Consider the following 20,481-nt stretch of genomic DNA (forward strand, 5'->3'; position numbering starts at 1 on the left):
TTCTAACCTTTTTGCTATAGCAGCAATTTTGGCATCTGATTCATAGCCTCCTTCTACCCTATTAACGTTTCCTCTACTTAAAAGAATTGTTTTCTGGGGTGCCCTACTATTTTCCCATTGTGGGTTTTTTCGGCGATTTCATTAAAAAATTCCATCGCCGCATCAACAGTTTGGTTTTCAAATCCACCAGTGCATAGAGACTCAACCATGGTCGTTGTGGAATAATCTAAACCCTCATAAAGGATCTGAACTAGCCTAACCTTTTCTAAACCATGATGAGGACACTGGGATAATAAATCATTGAACCTTTCCAAATACCTATATAAAGATTCTCCCTCTTGTTGTGAAAATGTGCATATTTGCGTCCTAATAGACGATGTTTTGTGCCTAGGGAAAAACTTATTGAAAAAGGCAGATGTAAGTTGTTCATATGTCTCAATTGACTCGGAGTCCAAACTATACAGCCACGACTTGGCCTTATCTTTCAGGGAAAATGGGAATAACCTAAGTTTCAAAGCATCATCATCTAAGCCTCTAATTCTTAGAGTACTACAAATTTCCTCAAAATCCCTAACATGGTAATAAGGGTTTTCATTTTCTTTCCCTAAAAAGATTGGGAGCATCTGTAAGGTCCCAGGTTTCAGTTCATAGGGTGCCTCCGTTTCAGCTAACTTAATACACGAAGGACGAGTAGTCCTAGTTGGATTCAACAAAGCTTTCAAAGTTGCCATTTCTGGCGCTATCGGAGCAACATGGATTCTCTCCTCAGTCAAAGGACGATCAAAAACAGACTCTTCAAAAGTCGGACTTTCTAGATTAAGGTAATCGAGACGCTTCGAACTACTAGGTTTCTCTTTAACAAATCTACCTAGTGCGTCTCTTTTACGTTCAGGCATACAATAGAATTTTCTAAATTGGAAGGGTAAGCAAACACAGATCAAGGCCGACTCAACCAAATCAAACCTATTGATTTCTAGCAAACAAAAAGCATGATGGATCCACTTAGATTGTTTCTAGACCAGCTTCTAATCCTTCGAACGGGAATTCGTTACAATTTAAGTAAACCCCTCTGGAATCAATCTGAGTTAACGTAAGTTGAATAGAGGCGAGAGAAGCTCGGTGGAGCTTTGATACCCAAGGCCTCACCGGTATTACAAGGCGGCGCAGTCACGCATTCAACTTACAGAAACCGTTAAGAACTTCGAAGTATGCTTAAAAGAGTAACCAATATTTTTCGAATGAATTTTCTGTTAAGCTCGTCACCCTATCGGTCTCGTTCTAGTCAAAATTTTAGGCTTAGGTTCGCGTAGGTTACGCGTTCCTCAAGCGGCAAGAAAAGAACGGTGATGAAATCCGAACCCTTATCTTGTATGGCCAGGCCTTGCCCTTTACTAGAAAAATAAATGTCCGTATTCAGTCTTCAACATATATGCATACGAAGGAGTCCAGTAACTCGCTGACAGGGGATTCGCGAGTGTTTAGAATCTTACCTCCCGTTCCAGACGGGGGATGAATCGGTTGTAGTCGACTCGGGCCACTGACTCCGATGTCTAGTGTACGAACCCAAGGTGCAGAGACAATATCGTAATTGTCCTCCTTCTCTGCAAACAATTTACATTTAAAGTACCTTTCCGTAGGGTAATAATAAAAAAAATAATGTCCCAAAGTCCAAAAGTCCAAAAGGAAAAGAAAAATTACAAAAATAATAAACCCAAATATTTTTTTTTTTGTTTCTAAAAGAAAATAAACAAACCCTAAACTAAAATTGTCTAAAATAAAATTGTCTTCTTTTCTGTTCTTTTTGCTTTAATCTTTAGCTCCAAGTCTTTATGAAATCACCAAACTCTTTGGCTCAATTTTCTTTATGATCCAGAACCTGTAGACACATGATAAATACCCAAAAACATAAAAAAGAACAAAAATAATAAAAATAAAATAAAAAATAAATCTAAAACCCTAAAAACAAGTCCGCGTTGGCGGCGCCAAAAATTGATGTGATTTGTAGATAGTGGTAAAAGTGGTTCGATTCTCAGGCTTGTGAAGGATATTAATTAGACTTAAATTCTAATATTAAAATAGAAAACTCACTAAAAATTATAGCAAACTCAATCAAAGTTGAGAGGCTCAGTATCGCCAGAGTTTTCTTCAGAAGGCATCACCTTTTGGCCACTTGCAAGTCTGGTAAAGGCGTTTATCTTGTTGAGACCCTGAATCAAAAGAGAAGAGATATTCAGTGGCAACAATTCAGAATATTTATGCAAGACGACCAAATCAGGAAGAAAATCATACATACTCGCATATTGGAAGAACTAAAAGTCGGAAGAGTCGTCGAATCCGACTGAAAACCACTTGCACGGTTTTTAGACCTTCGCGCCTTCTTCTGGGGACTGTCCACATCCGAGCTAAGAGATTTCCGCTTAGCAGTAGAAGGCTCCCTCAACAAGGGATGTTCCGCTAAAATCGCAGGGGAAGGCTTGCCACGAGAATTTTCCACCACGTCATTCAGAAAACCATGGATGGTAAGAAATTCGTCCTGCCAGAACGTGTTGTACCTAGAGGTTGTCACTGAAATTCGTTCTGAGAGCAAGAAAGGAAGGCTTTTAGCTGGCACGAGAAGACGGGCATCAAGAAAAGCTGGTTGACGAGTAAATGGGACCCCTTAGTCAAATCCCATATGCCGAGCCGCCCTGTCAATATTATAAGGGATTGCCTTGAAATACCCCGGGAAGAAGGATGGCACGTGCCCAGGGATACAGCTTCGCATAAATACAACCTCTCCAATGCTCATGTTCTCTCCAGCAGAAATCAAAGTCAAGTTCGGAGCAGTGGCGAAAGTGTTCAGCTGAACTATGGACGCGTGTACTGGAGCCCAAGGACGAAAGCTAACGGCATAGCCATTATGAAGGAAGTCGATGAGCTTTGACCTAGATTTTGGGCGCTTATTCAACCAGCGCAGTATCCTAGAGCCTCCGCAAGACTCAGGGAGTGAAGCCGGCGGTTTGGGAGCATATTTTGCGAAGTGCTCCCACAACCATGTTTGGAGAAAAGCGACGTGAACATACGATTCCACTTTCATATAATCGTTTGAAGCGTACATGTCCGCGACCAGATGATCCAAATGGGTGTACAAAGAACCAAGAAACAAGCCACCAATAGGAAGAATGACGCCTTTCTCCAATTTGATGGAAAATTTAATGAGCTCCTGCCTTATTTCCTTATTACCAGAGCCGTCATCGAAAATATCTCTGGACAGCCACAGAGCTAAAAATGCAGCAACATGGAGTGTATCATCCAACATTAGATCCGACTCCGTCTCATCAGGGAACCACTCAGACACTCACCAGCTATAAAAACATTTCGTCTCATAATCCTTCCGAATGAATCCTTTTGACTCCTCGACAAGAGCAACACACATTTCTTCTTCATCGTCGGAAAACGTGATATCAAGATTCCCTGTTATGGGAAGGTTCAGGAAGACGACTGCACTCTCTAAATAGATGGTCATTTTACCCCACCTACATATGGACGTTTGAGTATCCGGACACCATCTGGAGATAAACACGATCAAGCCCGGGATATCTTTCCTAATTTGGAGTGTTGCAGAAGCCATGACAGCATCGATGATTTGCGTCTTGGTCAAATTGTCCCTCACACAGTCTTGACTTATCATGAATTTCATCCATTTATCAAAACATCGCAATGGACTCTGATAGATTTTGAAGTCAATGGGAGAAGCAGGATACTCTTTCCTCTGAAGGAAAAACCGCATTACACGCCCCGATCGAACTGACCAGACCTCTCCTTCATTTTCTGAACCGGTCCGAAGGATCGCCACATACTTGGGATGGGTTTTCCTAGGCGAAGAGGACTTTGTAAAAAATTCATCATCTATGTTCGGCTTGGAGTTGTTAGCACTTCTCGATGAGGCGGAAGAAATGTTTTTAGGTGACATCCTAACGAAATTTCCTTACGCTGCTTTCACTTTCAAAGAAACTACAACGGAGCAAAACGAAGAAAAGTTACTACCAAAAAAAAGGGCATGAAGATTACTTTATCAACAATGAAGAATTCATTTTGGTCGCAAGCCAAATTATTTTAGTCGCAAGTCACAACACGCCTAGCCAAATAAGTTGAGATTGATACTCGCGCAGGGCAAAACCCGCGTTGCCATCATTCGCCAAAGCCGCACCTTGCAGGGAAGTACGCTCTCGGCCAAGGAGGCGTGCCTCCCACCGCAGAAACTATGCTCGCGGCCGCATTAAAAAAAAGGAGGGAAACCCTAACGCCAAGTTTTCTATGGAATCGATGGAAGTCACCAACCCGTGCATGCCTACTTTACATAATGATTGCCCCAAACTATTAATGGGGTGACCAATGTTACTACGGTGGTGTTCGAAGAGGAATCGTTTATGATGAAGTGTTTTTACAAATTTATGGAAGACATTCCTACGGCTAGGGTTTACACCAATAAAAAAGAACAATATTTCTACAAATTTATGGAAGTATACCTATGGCTAGGGTATGCACCAACACAAGAAAACAAGTTGAAAGAGAAACGCTGGAGTACATACCTGGAATATGCTTGCCCACTTTATTGCTACCACTCTGCCGCTAGCACCAGGACGTGAGAACAAAGATACGAGGTAAAAGGGAGAGCTAACCCCTTTTATAGGCGTGATACTTTTGAATTTGAATAGGGAAAGGATTTCCTATTTGAGATACGCATGGAAAGAGGCAACCGGGCCCGCAATGGCAAGCTTCACGGTGCCAATAGTTTGCGTCCACGCCAAACCAGCACCCACGCCATGCCAGCGCCCATGCCAAGCCAGCGCCCGCGCCCATGCCATGCCAAGCCAGCGCCCGCGCCGAGCCAACAACTTCGCGTTCCCAAGCCAAGCCGAGATGGCGCACGGCCAAGCCAAGCTGATGCTGATAGTCTTCATCTCAGCCAGAAACCACCTCTACCACTCCGCGGCCTAGCCAGCAGCACCACGAGCCGAATTTACGCAAAGACGCCAACGCAAGAGTCATGGACTTCCTGAAAAAGGTTAGCCGGATCTTCTTGATCATCTTTTCATGACTCGCCGTTTCGATTTTTTCCTTGTCTGTCACCATCTCATGCTTACCTCGCAACAAGGCCCCTGTTCCGAGCTAAGCATGGGACTTCATGTTGATGGTGGTTTTTAACTTAGGGTTAAAATCGTAAAACCTTAGTCTGACATGACGTCACTCTATAAGGAAACAAAGATGTGAATACATACCTCTCCACTAGCACATTTATTGAGCCGTTCAATACGTCTACAAGAAATTTACCCAGACTCGCGGACGTGACAACCATCCCAAATACGTCGTGAAAGTCTCACTGGGTACCTTTTCTTTTACTACGTTCCACGACAGAACCCTTAGTATCGGCTAGCATCACCTCTGTTCATGCCAACTGCGCACGCCATCCGTACATGCCAACCCCGCATGCCAGCCGCGCATGCCAACCGCTCATGCCAATCCATGCATGCGAGCCGCTCATGCTAACGCGCGCAATAATTAGGGTTTCAACGTGTCAAACCCTAATATCCACACCAAGCTCTAACGGAAGGTAGCCATAATCGACGGCTACCCTTCCTCCTGAGATGCAGATCTCGGCCGTCCAAGTTCGCCACCAAACCGACCTCTGGCAACTTTTTGGCCACAAACGCCAAATTTCTTGGTTTGTGCCACCAAACCCTAATTTGTTCACGCCACTGTGCCAAAGGCATGCGCGAGCCATGTCAGCCGCACCAGGCGCTAACGGAAGGTAGTCATAATCGACGGATACCCTTCCTCCTGAGATGCAGATCTCGGCCGTCCAAGTTCGCTACCAAACCGACCTCTGGCAACTTTTGGCCACAACGCCAAATTCCTTGGTTTGTGCAACCAAACCCTAATTTGGACACAACGCTAAATTCCTTGGTTTGTGCAACCAAACCCTAATTTGGCCATGCCAAAGGCATGCCAGCCACGCCACCGTTCCAAAGGCATGCCAGCCGCACCACTGTGCCAAAGATATGTCAACCATGCCAGCCACGCCACTGTACCGAACGCATGCCAACCATGCCATCCACACCACTGTGCTAAAGGTATGCCAACCATGCCAGCCACGTCACCGTGCCGAAGGCATGCCAACCACGTCACCGTGCCGAAGGCATGCCAACCATGCCAGTCACACCACTGTGCCAAAGGCACGCCAACGGATCCAGGCCGCACCATGCTTGCGACTCTGTCCAAGCCGCACCACACCGGAGGCTCCGTCCAATCCGCACACTGCGAGCGACTCCAAGCCGAGCCAACAACTCCGCACGATGCTTGCGGCTCCATTTCATGCCAAAACCCTAATTTTTCCGCGCCTAAAGTATGCGAGCCATGCTTGCCATGCCACCATGCCACTGGCCGCCAAATGAAAGGTAGCCACGATCAACGAATACCCTTCCTCCTCAAATGCAGATCTCAGCTGAACAAGTTCGCCACCAAACTTGTGGCAACTTTTGGCCGCAAAGCCAAATTCCACGGTTTATGCCAAAACCTTAATTTGGCCGCGTCCAAAGTATGCAATCCATGCCGGCCATGCCACCATGCCGCTGGCCGCCAAACGAAAGGTAGCCACGATCAACGGCCACCCTTCCTCCTGAGATGCAGATCTCAGCCGTACAAGTTCGCCACCAAACTTGTGGAAACTTTTGACCGTAAAGCCAAATTCCACGGTTTATGCCAAAACCCTAATTTGGCCGCGCCTAAAGTATTCGAGCCATACCGGCCATGCCACCATGCCGCTGGCCGCCAAACGAAAGGTAACCACGATCAACGGCTACCCTTCCTCCTGAGATGCAGATCTCAGCCATACAAGTTTGCCGCCAAACTTGTGGCAACTTTTGGCCGCAATATCAAATTCCACGGTTTATGCCCAAATCCCTAATTTGGACGCGCCTGAAGTATGCGAGCCATGCCGTCCATGCCACCATGCCGCTGGCCGCCAAATGAAAGGTATCCACAATCAACGGCTACCCTTCCTCCCGAGATGTAGATCTCAGCCGTACAAGCTTGCCACCAAACCAAACAACTTGTGGAAACCTCTTGGCTACGATGCCAATTCTTTGGTTACGGTTCCAAACCCTAATTTGGCCACACCAAAGCCATGCCGGCCATGCCACCATGACGCTGGATGCTAAATGGAAGGTAGCCACGATCAATGGCTACCCTTCCTCTTGAGATGCAAATCTCGACTGTCGAAGGTCGCCACCGAATCGGAAAGCCTCTCAATCTTAACTTTCCATACGCTAGCAACATGCTACACGTTTTCCATGAAAACACTCGAGACATCAAAACATGTCACAAACCGGGGGATGCTCATCAGGGTATTGGTCTGGCGGTTTACATCATGCGGCGTGCAATATGCCCGTTACAAGAAAGTGTCATAAAGGTGAGGCGGTTAGTAATGACAAGAAATAAGTGGTGAAACGTATCTTAATTATGGAAACATCAATTCCAGGCGTTACCCGTTACCACTTTCCATTACCACTCAATCGCTTCCACTTCTTACAAAGCCAGGGTATGTTTTATTACGACTTGTATAAATAGGTTTCACCTATATCCACCAAACAACAAGTTTTGGTCAGGAGAACACTACAAGACTCAGAAATTACCTGGTAGATTTCCATCTTGGCTATCCAGCTTTACCTTCTGACACAAGTTGTAAAACAACCACACCTTTCAGAATCAACTGTTCTGGCTTCAACACTCTCTTTGCTTCCCTCCCTAAGACCAACCCTTCTCCTTCACTTTGTGACCGAAGCAAGTCTGGAACGACCATTTCTTGGTTTAGGCTGTATTTTTACAGATTGATCTCTCGAATCTAAAATACTCCCGTGCAGTGCGTTGTTTAGGGTTTAGACTCGTTTCTCACCCACACACACGAAATTACCGAAATCGGGAGAAACCATTTTCACCCTCAAACAATATGTTATGCAAGAAAATATGGTGAATAACATGTTATGCAACATAAATTAAAATGTGCATAACCAGTTATGCAGATGCATGAAAGATTATGCTTATCAAAAATCAATCCATAACATGTCTAACTTGTTGTGATTAACCTATTTTTCCATTTTACTTCTTCAATTTTAACATCATGTGTATCTGCTGATGATGATCACTTAGAAGAGTAAAAGGGAAAAGCTGATGATGACCAACAACTAAAGGAGATGAAATCCAAGGGAAAGCACGAAGCTGCTAAGAAGAAAAAGGAAGTCTCTAGTATGCATCTATACTAGTTCATATATGATTCATGTTTCATAACAGATTATGTAGAAAAAAACATATGTTGTTATGTAGGAAAAAATGCTGAGTAAAATGTTATGAAGCATGAGTAAAATGTGCATAACATGTTATGAATATGCATGAAAATTATGCTTACAAAAGTTACTGCATAACCTGTTATGAAGACTTATTTATTTTTTTCACTGTGTGTTAAAAAGATCCTGAAGCAAACCCACCAAGGAAATCGCATGGATTTAAAGATCAGGAATCACCTGAAGTAGAGAAGAATACAAAGACAAAAAATAAAGCTAGTGAGAACTTAACGTGTCTACATATTTCATGTTTCTGAACATATTTATATTTCTATTACGCATCTTGATATTTTCTGTTATGCATAATCTTGTTCTTGTTTGATATTAGATTTTGATTGGGTAGCTGGGGAGCAATTTATTGCGAACACTAGTGCACCTAGAGTTCAGACTGATAAAGCTACTTAAAAGAAAAATAAAGCAAAGAAAGCTGCACCAAAGGAAGTTTTGGATGATGATATAGAGAATTAGGATGATAATACATATAATGAGAAAGAATTAGATGATGTTGAAGCCGGTGAGACTTGCTTATATCTTTTGTGTGATATATTGTTTCTTTGGTTGATTGATTTGTTTTAATATTGATTTGGTCTATTTTAGTCAAGCAAGCTGTTGATAATCAGAAGAAAAGAAAAAGACGTGAACCCAAACAGTCAGAAGACTTGAAAGGGAAGAAGAAGAGGCGTAACCTGTTCGACGAGGTGTCATCTATAAAACAGGTGCGTTGAATTCCAGTTATGCATCAATTATAATAAACGTATCTTATTATTTACCTGTTTGTTTAGATGCTAACAGCTTGTAAAACACGTCCTGCTTCTTAAAAAAAAAACAAATGCATAACAGGTCATGCCTTCTTAGAAAATATGCATAATAGGTTATGCAGTCAATTGGTTGTTTATGTCATTTACATGTATGTTTACATTTTATGAAGTATTTCATTATAGGTTATGCATGGTAAAAAAAATATGCATGACAGTGTATGCAGCTTCCTGAGAAAGAGATAAGTGGTTATGCAGTCAATATAGCAGTTATAACTAGTAAAATACTTTTTTTTTGTTCTTTTGTTTATGCAGTTAAACCTAAACCTAAAGCTGCAAATCAAGGAGGTACTTATAGAGAGGGTTTCTAAGGGTAGGTACCTTCTTAGATAAGATAAAACCAAAAAATGGTTTTACTCTGTTGCACACTAATATGATGAATGTGTGTCCGTTTGGGAACCTCATTAACTAGGTATCTATTGCGAACATGTCATACTCGGATGGTCAGAGAAACCAGCTGATAAATGAGGTCGTTCAATCATATGACCATGATGATTTGAATCAATATTCATTCAAGGTGGCTGAAAAAAAGTCTATACAATCAATGACTAGTGAGATTGCTGTTACTTTTCAGATGCCAAGAATTAAAGGATTTAGAGAAACTGATATTCTGACTTTAAAGAACGCGATAGCGCTGAATCGATCACTTTCGCTCGTCAAGAAATTCCCAAGCAAAGTAAATTCAGGTGTTGTGAGTAAAAATCCCCATGCACAGGTAATAAAGGTGTGGATAGATGATATTGAAAAACTGGTGTTGGAAAAACTTGATCAAAGAGGTCAAGAAGAGGAGGTTGTGTCCCTTGTCTGCCTTTACATCCTAGTTGTCTTGTTCTTTTGTAGGCAATGAGAGACTCTTTGGACGTCTCATATGTTGGTTTGGTGAAGGATTTGGAAACCATGGACTCTGTATCTTTTCCTGATCTAATTCATGAACACCTGATGGACAACATCAAGACCGTGAAAAGAGACAATCTTCTTATAAGAAATTGCATTGGTTGCACTATATACGCTCTTGTAAGTTTTTTTTTTTTTACTTTCTTAATATCGTCAATAAATCATATATACAGAATATCTTATTAGTTTTTTTTTGCAGCTTTGGTTGGCTAAGCACTTTAACTTAGCTGAGCAATCCGACACTGTCAAGGTCAATCCCAATGCTAAGGTGTAGGGTGGTACTTCACAACAATGAAGAAAGTAATGAACAAGAAGCATATTACAAGCTTAGAGGTATTTGTTTATGAACCTTAAAAATGAAAAAAGAATGTTCTGCAGGTTACGTAAGCAAAAATCTGAATGCATAACAACGGAGCAGTGCTCTAACTGGGACAACAGTTTGCTACAACTTAGTAAAACAAAATGCATGACACGTTCTACATACATATTTAAAAGAATGAACGTATAACATATTGTGCACCTAAAAAAACAAACGCATAACAAATTATGCACTTTAAGAAAATAATGCATAAAAAATTGTGTATCTTCGAAAAAAATGTGTAACAAATTATGCATTTAAAAATAAAAATGAATAACAATATCTGTAGAAGCAAAAAAAAACACAATTAAAAGAAATTTTTCATAAAAAACAATACAAAAACTAAGTAAAAAATAAGTCTTACAATTTAAAAATAATGCGAACGAAAAATAAATTAGGTTCAAACATAAAAGTAACAGTACGAAGAAACCCACAAGTTAATTGCTCTCCCTAAACCCACAAGTGACCAATCTCATACAATTACCACAGCGCATAACTCTCTTGGGCTGCTTCTGCTTCTCATAACTGCTCAAATATCTATTAGATGTTGGTTTCCCTGGCGGTCTCCTAACATCAGGTACATCGATAATATCATTATCTTCATAAACTTCATGCATGTTGTAGTTCGGAATATGATGAATGGCATGGTTGTAGGCACCTTACCTTTTTTTTTATATATATATGCATGGATATCTTATCTAGACTCCTTGAAAAAGTAACGGAGGATAAAAAAATCTCAGGGATTAAAAGAAATAAACATGCCCATTCTATATCCCACGTATTCTTCGCAGATGATTGCTTCCTGTTTACTAAAGCAGACATGAGAGAAGAAAATTTTGTATTGGATATTCTATCTACTTTCGGAGAAATCACTGGGGAAATGGTTAACCTCCAAAAATCTGGAATTTATCTTAGCCCAAAGATTCATCAAAGACATGGAAAAATAATACCGAAGATCCTAAAAGTTCCATTAATGACAAAAAAAAAGATAGATACCTTGGCACCCCTTTATTCTTTGATATGAACAGAAAGGAAAATTTTGAACCCCTCCTCCAAAGATACTATGCGTCTTTACAAGGTTGGAAAGCCAATCTGCTATCTCAAGCGGTAAGGATAGTCCTAATTCAATCCATCCTCCGAGCTTATCCAACTTACCAAATGCAAATGTTAGATCTTCCTAAAAAAACTCTGGATAAATTATATAGAATTCAGAGAGATTTTTGGTGGAATAAAGATGAGTCAAAAAGAAAAGGAGGTTATATAAAAACGTGGATTAGCATATGCAAACCAAGATCACAAGGGGGCCTAGGTATTAAAAATCCTCATAAATTCAACGTAGCTCTCCTAAAGAAGTTGGCAAGTCGGCTAAAGATAGAAAAATATCAACTATTGGTGAAACTGCTTGAAGAAAAATATTACCATAACTCTAACCCCATGGAGCCAACACAAAATTTATGAACTTTCCTGGATTTGGACAAGTATACAAAAAGTCATAAATATTATTAAAGAAAATTTTATTTGGCAAGTGAAAAATGGATCTAACACAAAGATATGAGAGGAAAATTTGGATCCCCAATTCAGATAAACTCCAAAAGCCGAGAGATAAACAAGATCCTTCGCCGGAAAAATTCCAAGACCTATTAAATTATGAAGGTTCTTGGAACAACGAAAAATTAGATGATCTTTTTTCTATAGAGATAAAAGAAAAAATTCTAGCTAATTCACCAAATAAAAGAGAAGCAGATAAAGTTAGATGGAAACATCATCAATCGGGAGTTTTTTTGGAAAAAAACATTTATAATTTTACCATTAACCAGAGTCGGGCTAATGAGAATAACAAGGATTTTCTTCGGAAGAAACTTTGGAAAATTCAAGTTATTCCAAGAATTAAACTGTTTGTTTGGAAACTTTATCAGAAGGTCTTCCCTATGACAGGTAGACTAGCATCTCATAACCAAGATATTTCGCCAGAGTGTCCAACATGCAACTTGCAGGCTTTGGAAACGAAACAACATCTCTTCAGAAGTTGTCCTTTCGTGAGATCCATATGTTTTGGTTGTTCTTTAGATGCAGTAAACTCCCAAATTCACACGGATTTGATTACATCTTGGATAAAAAATTAGATTACATACGCAAAATCTTCGCAATTTAGTGAAAAAATTGCAAAAATATTTTAGTTCATTTGGAAATATAGATGTGAGGTGGTCTTTGGAAATACCATCCCAAATCCATAAATCATAATCGATCAAATTAAGAAGTTTAATATATCTTCGAATATCAAGGATAAGGTAACAACCCATTGCGTCCAGAAAGTAAAGGGTATAAAACCTTCATGGACGGATTGGATAATATTCATAGACGCTTCATACAAAAAAGAGGACTTATCAATGGGATATGCTTTTATTCTGTATATGTGGATCAAGAAGCATTCATGCATATTAGTGTAGCTTTCGAATGGGCTTTCTCAGCCCATATGCTGAAGCGAAAGCTCTATTAAAGACGGTAAAATGGTTAGAAGAAAATCTATTGTCTAGCATATCTATCATCATTGACCGTAGGATTTAGCGGATTCAATCATCAACAAAGATAAAGATGATTCTTGGATAGCGTAAAATACTATTGAAGAAATTATTACTATTCTAGGAAATCTTCCTCAAGCTCAAGTTAGATATATAAAGAGAAATCACAATGAAGCGGCGGACTCGGTTGCAAAAGAAGCGAGGATCAGGAAAATTCAGCACAGGTCAATGCATATACACCAACCAGTTCACAAAAAGAGCATTAGTTCTAATATTTATTGTAATACATTTAATAAAATTATATATCTAACCCTTTCATAAAAAAAAAGTTACACATTACAAATGGGAACCGAAACCCAAATTTAGTTTGATTATCTTAAATATAGCCCACGCTTTTATTAACTATAGCCCAAAAAAATTAAGTTCAAATGAAAAGCCAAAATTACCAAACACGTCTTAACTTTTTTACTAATAATCTCACTTTTTCCCCAAAATCAAAATATGTATAAACCTTAACTTTTTCATTTTTAGATCCAAACTAAATTATACTTCAATTTATTTCTATCGTTCAATCGTTATTCTTACGGACTGCCTTATTATAAACCTTAACTTTTACTTTTCCCCCAAAACAAATTAAATCCAACATTCATCTTTTCTCTAAAATGATATACTTATTTTTCCTAAATCATGATCATAGTAATATCGAATGATATTCTTTTTTCTAAATCATGATTACATTAAATTGATTATTCTAAAACCTCATAGATCTTACATAAACTTCATTATGAAATTGTGATAATTAACTTTGTTTTATTTTTTTGATTTAGGGATTTGAGAATTTATTTTGGGCCAGATATGTATAAAAATTATGTTTGATTTTATGGGTTATGTTAATAATTACAAGAATCTGTTTGGTTAGATTAATAACTTATTTTATGTGGGTTATAGTTAATAAAAACATGGGTTATATATAACAAAAGCCTTTAGCATTGCTTCCAACTCACCAAATACACCAAAATCCTACTTGCCACCTCAACAAACAATAAATTGCGAACTAGAGTACAGCCTTGTACACCTTGATCCCGTCGAACATATTGGCGACCAAATTACACAAGAAATCAATTAGCCTTTTATACTCAAGGCAGGACACGCCACGCTGCCATGGGACCTTGCAGTTGATACAGAAAATACCATGGCATTTGATGCATTTATAGGCTCTGGATTGATTTGCAGATCCAAATAAATCATTAGAAGATAGAACCTCACTCTTCCGCATCAACGTAGAGCACTTCGGGTTTGGGCAATAGAGTTTCTCCATAACAGGAACAGATGCTTCCTTAAAATGTTGCGTCAACATTTCAATAAATTTAGTGGTCAAAAACTTTTTACAGCTATCTACAATCAACTGAGTTTGACAACCTTCATGATGGCATCCGGGCACCAGCCCATGGAGTAACTTAACTTCTGCATGTTGCTTCATACATGAACGACAATAGCGGTGCAAGCAACCATCCACGGAAAACATTTGCATAATATCTTTCTCTACTAAGCAGATGTTGCAAGTCTCATTAGCCTAGCTAGATTCAGCTCTCGCAGTGATTTGAAAATCTATGACATCTCTTGCCAATTTGGTTGCAAACTTAACATCATCCCTTGCCAGTAGAATTTTGTTAAAATTTATGAAATTCTGTCGAAGAGCGACTACCCGATCCATTGGTATATTCAAATTATGTTGCTTGACTAGCCATTTTCCTTTGAGCTGTGTGAGAAAATATTCGAAACTTAACATTGGCATTCTCTGAATCAGTGGCTTAAATATCAAGACTCACAAATTTAAGCAACTCCAATTTTTCTAATATGGGTATAATGATAAAACTGCTACTAAATTACTAACATTAGACGATAAATTTCAAGTCATTGGAATACAAGGAATCACGTAGTAGACTTATCTACTACCATATGGTAGAGAATGCCAAATGAGGAGTAGCAGCTGCCTCTCTAATTTGTGCGGTGTTGATACCCACACCCTTGTAGGAAACTAGCAACTCCCTAATTTCTACCGACGATCCATAAAAAAAATGTCCAGCATTAGGTGACAATAAAAATATCCGTGATATCACAAACAAAAAAGGAGTCATATTCATTCCAAAACTAGAAGAAAATAGGGATTTTTAACAAACTGCCACACTTACAAATCCCGATTCAAGAAAATGCCACCGTTTTTTTCAGAGTTTATTAAATGCCACAACTGTTAGTTTTTCCGTCAGGACCCACACACTTGGTCTTTTTCGCTGACTCGGTCAAAATAATCTGTCGCGATTTACATATTTACCCTTGAAAACCCTATTATACTAGTCATGGATTTGCCATCTTTCCCCGTTAGTTCTTTCTTCTTCCTCTTTCCCCTGTTCTTCTCTTCTCGTGTTTCCGCGAGAAGATTTTGTGATTATGATATCAGAAACTTAAGAGAAACGTTAAGAGTTGATTGTCGGTGATGCTATTGTGATTGTTTGAGCACGGGATGAAGAGGATGGAGTTGCTGTTGTAGATCGAACCTATTAGGGTCTCCAGATTGTGTTAAAATTGAAATTAGGCTTTGATTTTGGTCGGATTAATGGGTTTTTTGTTTTCTAATCATATCTGACTAATGGGTTTCCATCAGGATTTGAAATTGAGATTGAAATTTTCCTTTCATTATTTTTCTTCTGAGTTTGAAATTGAAAGTAGGGTTTGATTTTCTCACTAATAGTTTCATTTCAAACTCAGGCGAAAAGTAAATCAAAGACTTAGTTAAGGTTTCTGGATTTGAATAAAGGAAATTAGTTAGTGAACTGCATGAATGATGAAGGAGATGGAATTGTGGAGTTATGAATTGGTGAGGGTTCTATTTTGACTGAAGAGAATTTTGGGTTTGTGAGAAATTGATCACAAAATCGATCAATTGATAATGGGTTTTTACTGTTACGAGGAAGGGAGAAGGATTTATTGATTGAATCTATGTTTGCAGTGAAAATATAGGGTTTCATGAGAAGAACTCAGGGAAGGATTTGGGATGGCTATTTGGTGTTGGTTGAAGCCGAACCGAGCTAGCAGTGAAGATTGGTTAATTGTAAGAGGTTAGAGTTTGGGTCTGAGGTAATTTTCTTCAATCAATTGAATTGAATTTCTATTACTGTGATGAGTTATAGAGTTTAGGTAATTATTGTATTAATTTTGAATTGAAGAATTAAATTGATGATATTGTTGACCTTGATAATCTTAGGATGTCTGAGTTGATAGGAATTGATGTTGAGGCTATGTTAATGTGGAGAGCTGATGTGTTGAGCTGAGCTGAAGGTGATGGTTGCAGAGAAAGACAAACAGATATGAATGTTGTTGCTATAGGATTGAGTTGAATTAGAGATTGGAGAAGATGCAGTTGCAATGGTGAATCATACAAGATGAGATGGTGCTAGTGATTGTTGCTAAGGGAAGTGAGTTACAGCTGAATTTGCAAGTAGATGAGCAGCAGCTGAATATGGATAAAGTAACTGATTCAGCAGAAGTAACTAAAAGATTAGGAACTGATGAGCGTGGTTATGAAAGAGATGAAGAAGAGAGTTTTGGAACAGACTGAGGCATTCTTAGAGGTGGAGGTAGTTTTGGTGGAGGACCTGGAGGTATGGAACCGAAACTGATGATACTGCCAAGTATCCTAGCTGTGTTTTGAGTTTTGTGTTTTCTTTTTTTGTTCTGAAATCTGCTCAGTGGTGATTTTAAGTACATAATAAGGAAAATGTAAGTTTAGGCGCATCGTTTTTTATGTTAGTGTGATTGCTTCTTTGTACTTGTAGAAATCTATGTGAATGGAAATGCACTTTGTTTTCGCTTTTGACACTAGAATCTGTTGTGAAGTGCAAATGAATCAAATGATGTTGTTGCTGCTGGATGAGCAAAACGCGGTCTATTTGTTCGATGAAATGACCCAAAGAAGACATGAACTGTAGTGAGATGTTTCAAGGGTGTAAATGTATTTTTCTAAGCTGAATTACTGCCACCTATGCACTAACGGATGTAAACTTTTGCTTGGAAAAAAACTGGATGGAAAAGGTCAAATGTGTGGCACTAAATAAATTCTGAAAAAAACGGTGGCACTTTCTTAAACATGAAATTGAAAGTGTGGCACTTTATTAAAATCCCCAAGAAAATATTTAAGCGATCAGGTATCAAGCAAAAACTGCAAATTAACGAGAACCTAATAAAAAATATATAGAACACTAACTCACTTACCTGCTGAAAAAGATGATAATCAGAATAAACAGAAAGAGCAGCATTAAGACCTTCAAGCAAAGCTTTCACATAAGCATAACGGTGACTTAAACTTTTCCACTGACCGTTCAATGGTTTCTGAACTTCAAGAATTAAAGGATCACATATCGCAGCTCCAATCGAAGGAAACGCAGTTACAGGACCCTTGACATTCTCCTTAGTTACCAAACACTTAAAAATATAACCTAATAGGTCAATTACTCACTAAATTCGACCAAATTGAAGACGATGAAGAAGAAGAACCTTCGCCAAATGGTTTCTCAAAATAATCTCCTTCATTCTCCCAATCTTTTCCAGGAAACATAAGTATATCTCTAGATCATGATTCCTAGGACTTAAATCTTGAGAAATTTTACTCATCTCAGCTTCAGATTGTATACAGAATCAATTGAAAAAGGGGATTCTTGTATTGAATTTGATGACAAGGTTGTAAAGCAACTGATGCATTTAGGGTTTATACCATCTGTAATCGGAAAGCTAATGACCAGAGAACGTATTCGTTTCTGCCATTGTTTCCGAAGCCAAGGGTTTTAGTTTATCGACATTCTCCATAGTAGTTCAGGAATCCGTTGGTTAAAAAATACACATCTCGTGTGATTATTACGCGTCCCATTTTATATGCCGCCTAGTTTTTCATCTCCCTTATAAAGCAATAGGATATCGGCACGGGCTATGAGTTGTTTTTGTGTTGGTTAGATTTTTTTTTCTCTGTGAAACTATCAAGAGTTGAGCGTGAGAACCCTGGGAGAACTATAATCTTTCTCAAACTGTATTCGAAGCTTTGATCGATGCTATTAACATCAACCGTACCGGTTTCTTGTTAGGATGTCCACATGGATGTACACTGAGATATATACAGCAAAAAGTATTTTTTTGGTGATTAAGATATCCAACATAAGTGTGTACACTGGGATCTTCACCCATTTTCATTTATGGTAATTGAGATAACCATCCATTCATAGTTGTTGCAAATAATACCAACAAACTTGAAAACCTAATGCCCCAAGAGGGAACACGTAGAAATTCCAGGTTTGAATAAAAGTAACTTGTCGATTGCATTCCAAATTACAAATGCAGTTCAGTCATCATTCAGATAAATTGTCATTTTGTGCTAAAAAAAATTAGTATTTTTTTTTTGAAATTCAAAAAGTTGAATCTGAGTTGGGAATCCTTCTTTCATATCCTTAAAAAGTATTATATTTATATTAATTTTTGGAACCTCTAACTGTTTTAAAGTACGAATATTAACTTTGTGCTTTTATCAATGTATAATTGACATGGTTACACATTAGGAATACTTGAACTCGTGGTAAAAAAAATAATCGGTTGGGTAAATATAATTTACGACCGGTCATTTTACGGCCATTAAACGTCAGCATTCCCTACAATAATCTAGGTTTGAGAGATGTTATACTGTAATATGAAACCTCTTGATAAAGAATGATAACTATACATCTATCTATATTATAAGGGACAATAGTTTTCCCTTTGGACGGAGATCTACAGTTTGGACACATAAAGGATGGCCCGGATTGAGATACATATTTAAATTATTCAATTACATTTCTGGCATATAAAGAATGGTCCAGATTGAGCTACATATTAATTTACATTTTAGGCATATAAAGAATGGTTCAGATTAATTCACGTATTAATTGTACCAATTTTGGGTAAATTAAGATTTTTAATGTCATTTATTTGGGAGTTATTCTATATATTATCTATATTATAAGGGACAATGGTTTTTTACTAATGGACGGAGATCTACAGTTTGAACACATAAAGGATGGCCCAGATTGAGATACATATTTAAGTTATTCAACTACATTTCTGGAAGGTATGATTCTTTTTTGTTTTGGTTGATTGAGATAACTTTTTTTAGCTTTTCTCTTTAATTTTTGTTAATTTTTGTTAGCTTTTCATCCTTTGCACAACTCTATTTTCAAGGTATGATTCTCTGTTATTTTGCTTAATTGAGATAATTTTTGTTAGCTTTTCTCTTTAATTTTTTGTTTAACATCAATGGATTTATGGTGCGTCGCGCCTAATATTTGTGTCATTTATGCATTTTAATTTCTCTAGATAATTTTTGTTAGCTTTTCTCTTTAATTTTTGTTAGCTTTTCATCCTTTGCACAACTCTATTCTCAAGGTATGATTCTTTTTTGTTTTGCTTGATTGAGATAATTTTTGTTAGCTTTTCTCTTAATTTTTTGTTTAACATCAATGGATTACGGGAGCCTCGTGCCTAATATTTATGTCATTTATGCAATTTAATTTCTCTTTGTTACTCTTCGTTAATATTGTATTTTGTTATCTCGAATTGTTAAGATATTTTTTAAATCAACTTCTATAAAGTGTAAGATATTTGTACCGACTTTGGTTACTTGGTATCTTCAATGAAATAAAAGAAGCTTAAGTATTAGATGATATCCACATAGTAAAAGATAGGTAATGGATCAATTATTAGTCATGGTATCTTTAGATGAAAAATGTAGATGAGTTCGTATGCACTAAGCTCTCTTAAACCAATATAATCTTTAAAAAACTCGACAATTTAGTCACCGCAATCACATATGTGCATATGAACCACATCTTCTAGCAAAAATTAGACTGGTACCTTTCTAGAATACCAAAACTTTTCATTTGCATCAATGATAAAATGCATGCAATGAAAATTTGTGTAGTCCGGACACATATAGATATAGTGACGCATCACACAAAAAAATTTTGTATTATTGTATTGCTCCCTAAAGCGCTTTCTTCATTGCTTAAAAATAATCTCTTGAAATCAGAAAATGAAAGATCATTATTTGACTACGCAGGAAGAATTTAAGATAAAAAAATACTCATTTTGTAAACCATCAAAAGGTTATAAATATGAAGAAATGTAATTTAAAGTTTCACATGATACAAAAATTTTGAAGAATAACACACACATAATCAATAAACTTTAATCCATTTGATACGAACATGTACACGACTCTAATCCAACAAAGAGTACGAACTCTCTAATAACAGTAGTAATACAGTTAAGGAATGCTATTTACTGACCCAAGTTAAGTGCATAACAATGAAACCATCGTTTTCTTCGTCATTTATTTTCACTCCATGTAAATCCTATGATTTTGGCCGAAAGAAGTCAAAGTCTAATTGGACAATTTCATATCCAGGAAAAAAATAAAAAATTTAGTGTAAAAAAATAGAAAT

General features: G+C 38.0%; 1 protein-coding gene and 1 pseudogene across 1 annotated transcript; one reads left to right on the top strand and one right to left on the bottom strand.

Annotated features, from left to right (window-relative positions):
* The first annotated feature begins 267 nt into the window (after positions 1-267).
* LOC113325551 lies at positions 268-367 on the top strand (annotated as a pseudogene).
* Positions 368-14,003: 13,636 nt separating this feature from the next.
* LOC113320841 (potential E3 ubiquitin-protein ligase ariadne-2-like) lies at positions 14,004-14,567 on the bottom strand. Its single transcript, XM_026568736.1, has one exon. It carries the CDS (start codon positions 14,493-14,495, stop codon positions 14,019-14,021), a length of 477 nt encoding a protein of 158 aa, XP_026424521.1. The 5' UTR covers positions 14,496-14,567; the 3' UTR covers positions 14,004-14,018.
* Between the last annotated feature and the right edge of the window lie 5,914 nt (positions 14,568-20,481).

This window comes from Papaver somniferum, chromosome 11, assembly GCF_003573695.1.
Source record: "Papaver somniferum cultivar HN1 chromosome 11, ASM357369v1, whole genome shotgun sequence".
Classification (NCBI taxonomy): domain Eukaryota; kingdom Viridiplantae; phylum Streptophyta; class Magnoliopsida; order Ranunculales; family Papaveraceae; genus Papaver; species Papaver somniferum.

What these genes read in the sequence shown, in the direction of transcription:
- LOC113320841 (XM_026568736.1), bottom strand. Translation starts at nt 14,495, where the DNA reads ATGCAAATGTTTTCCGTGGATGGTTGCTTGCACCGCTATTGTCGTTCA.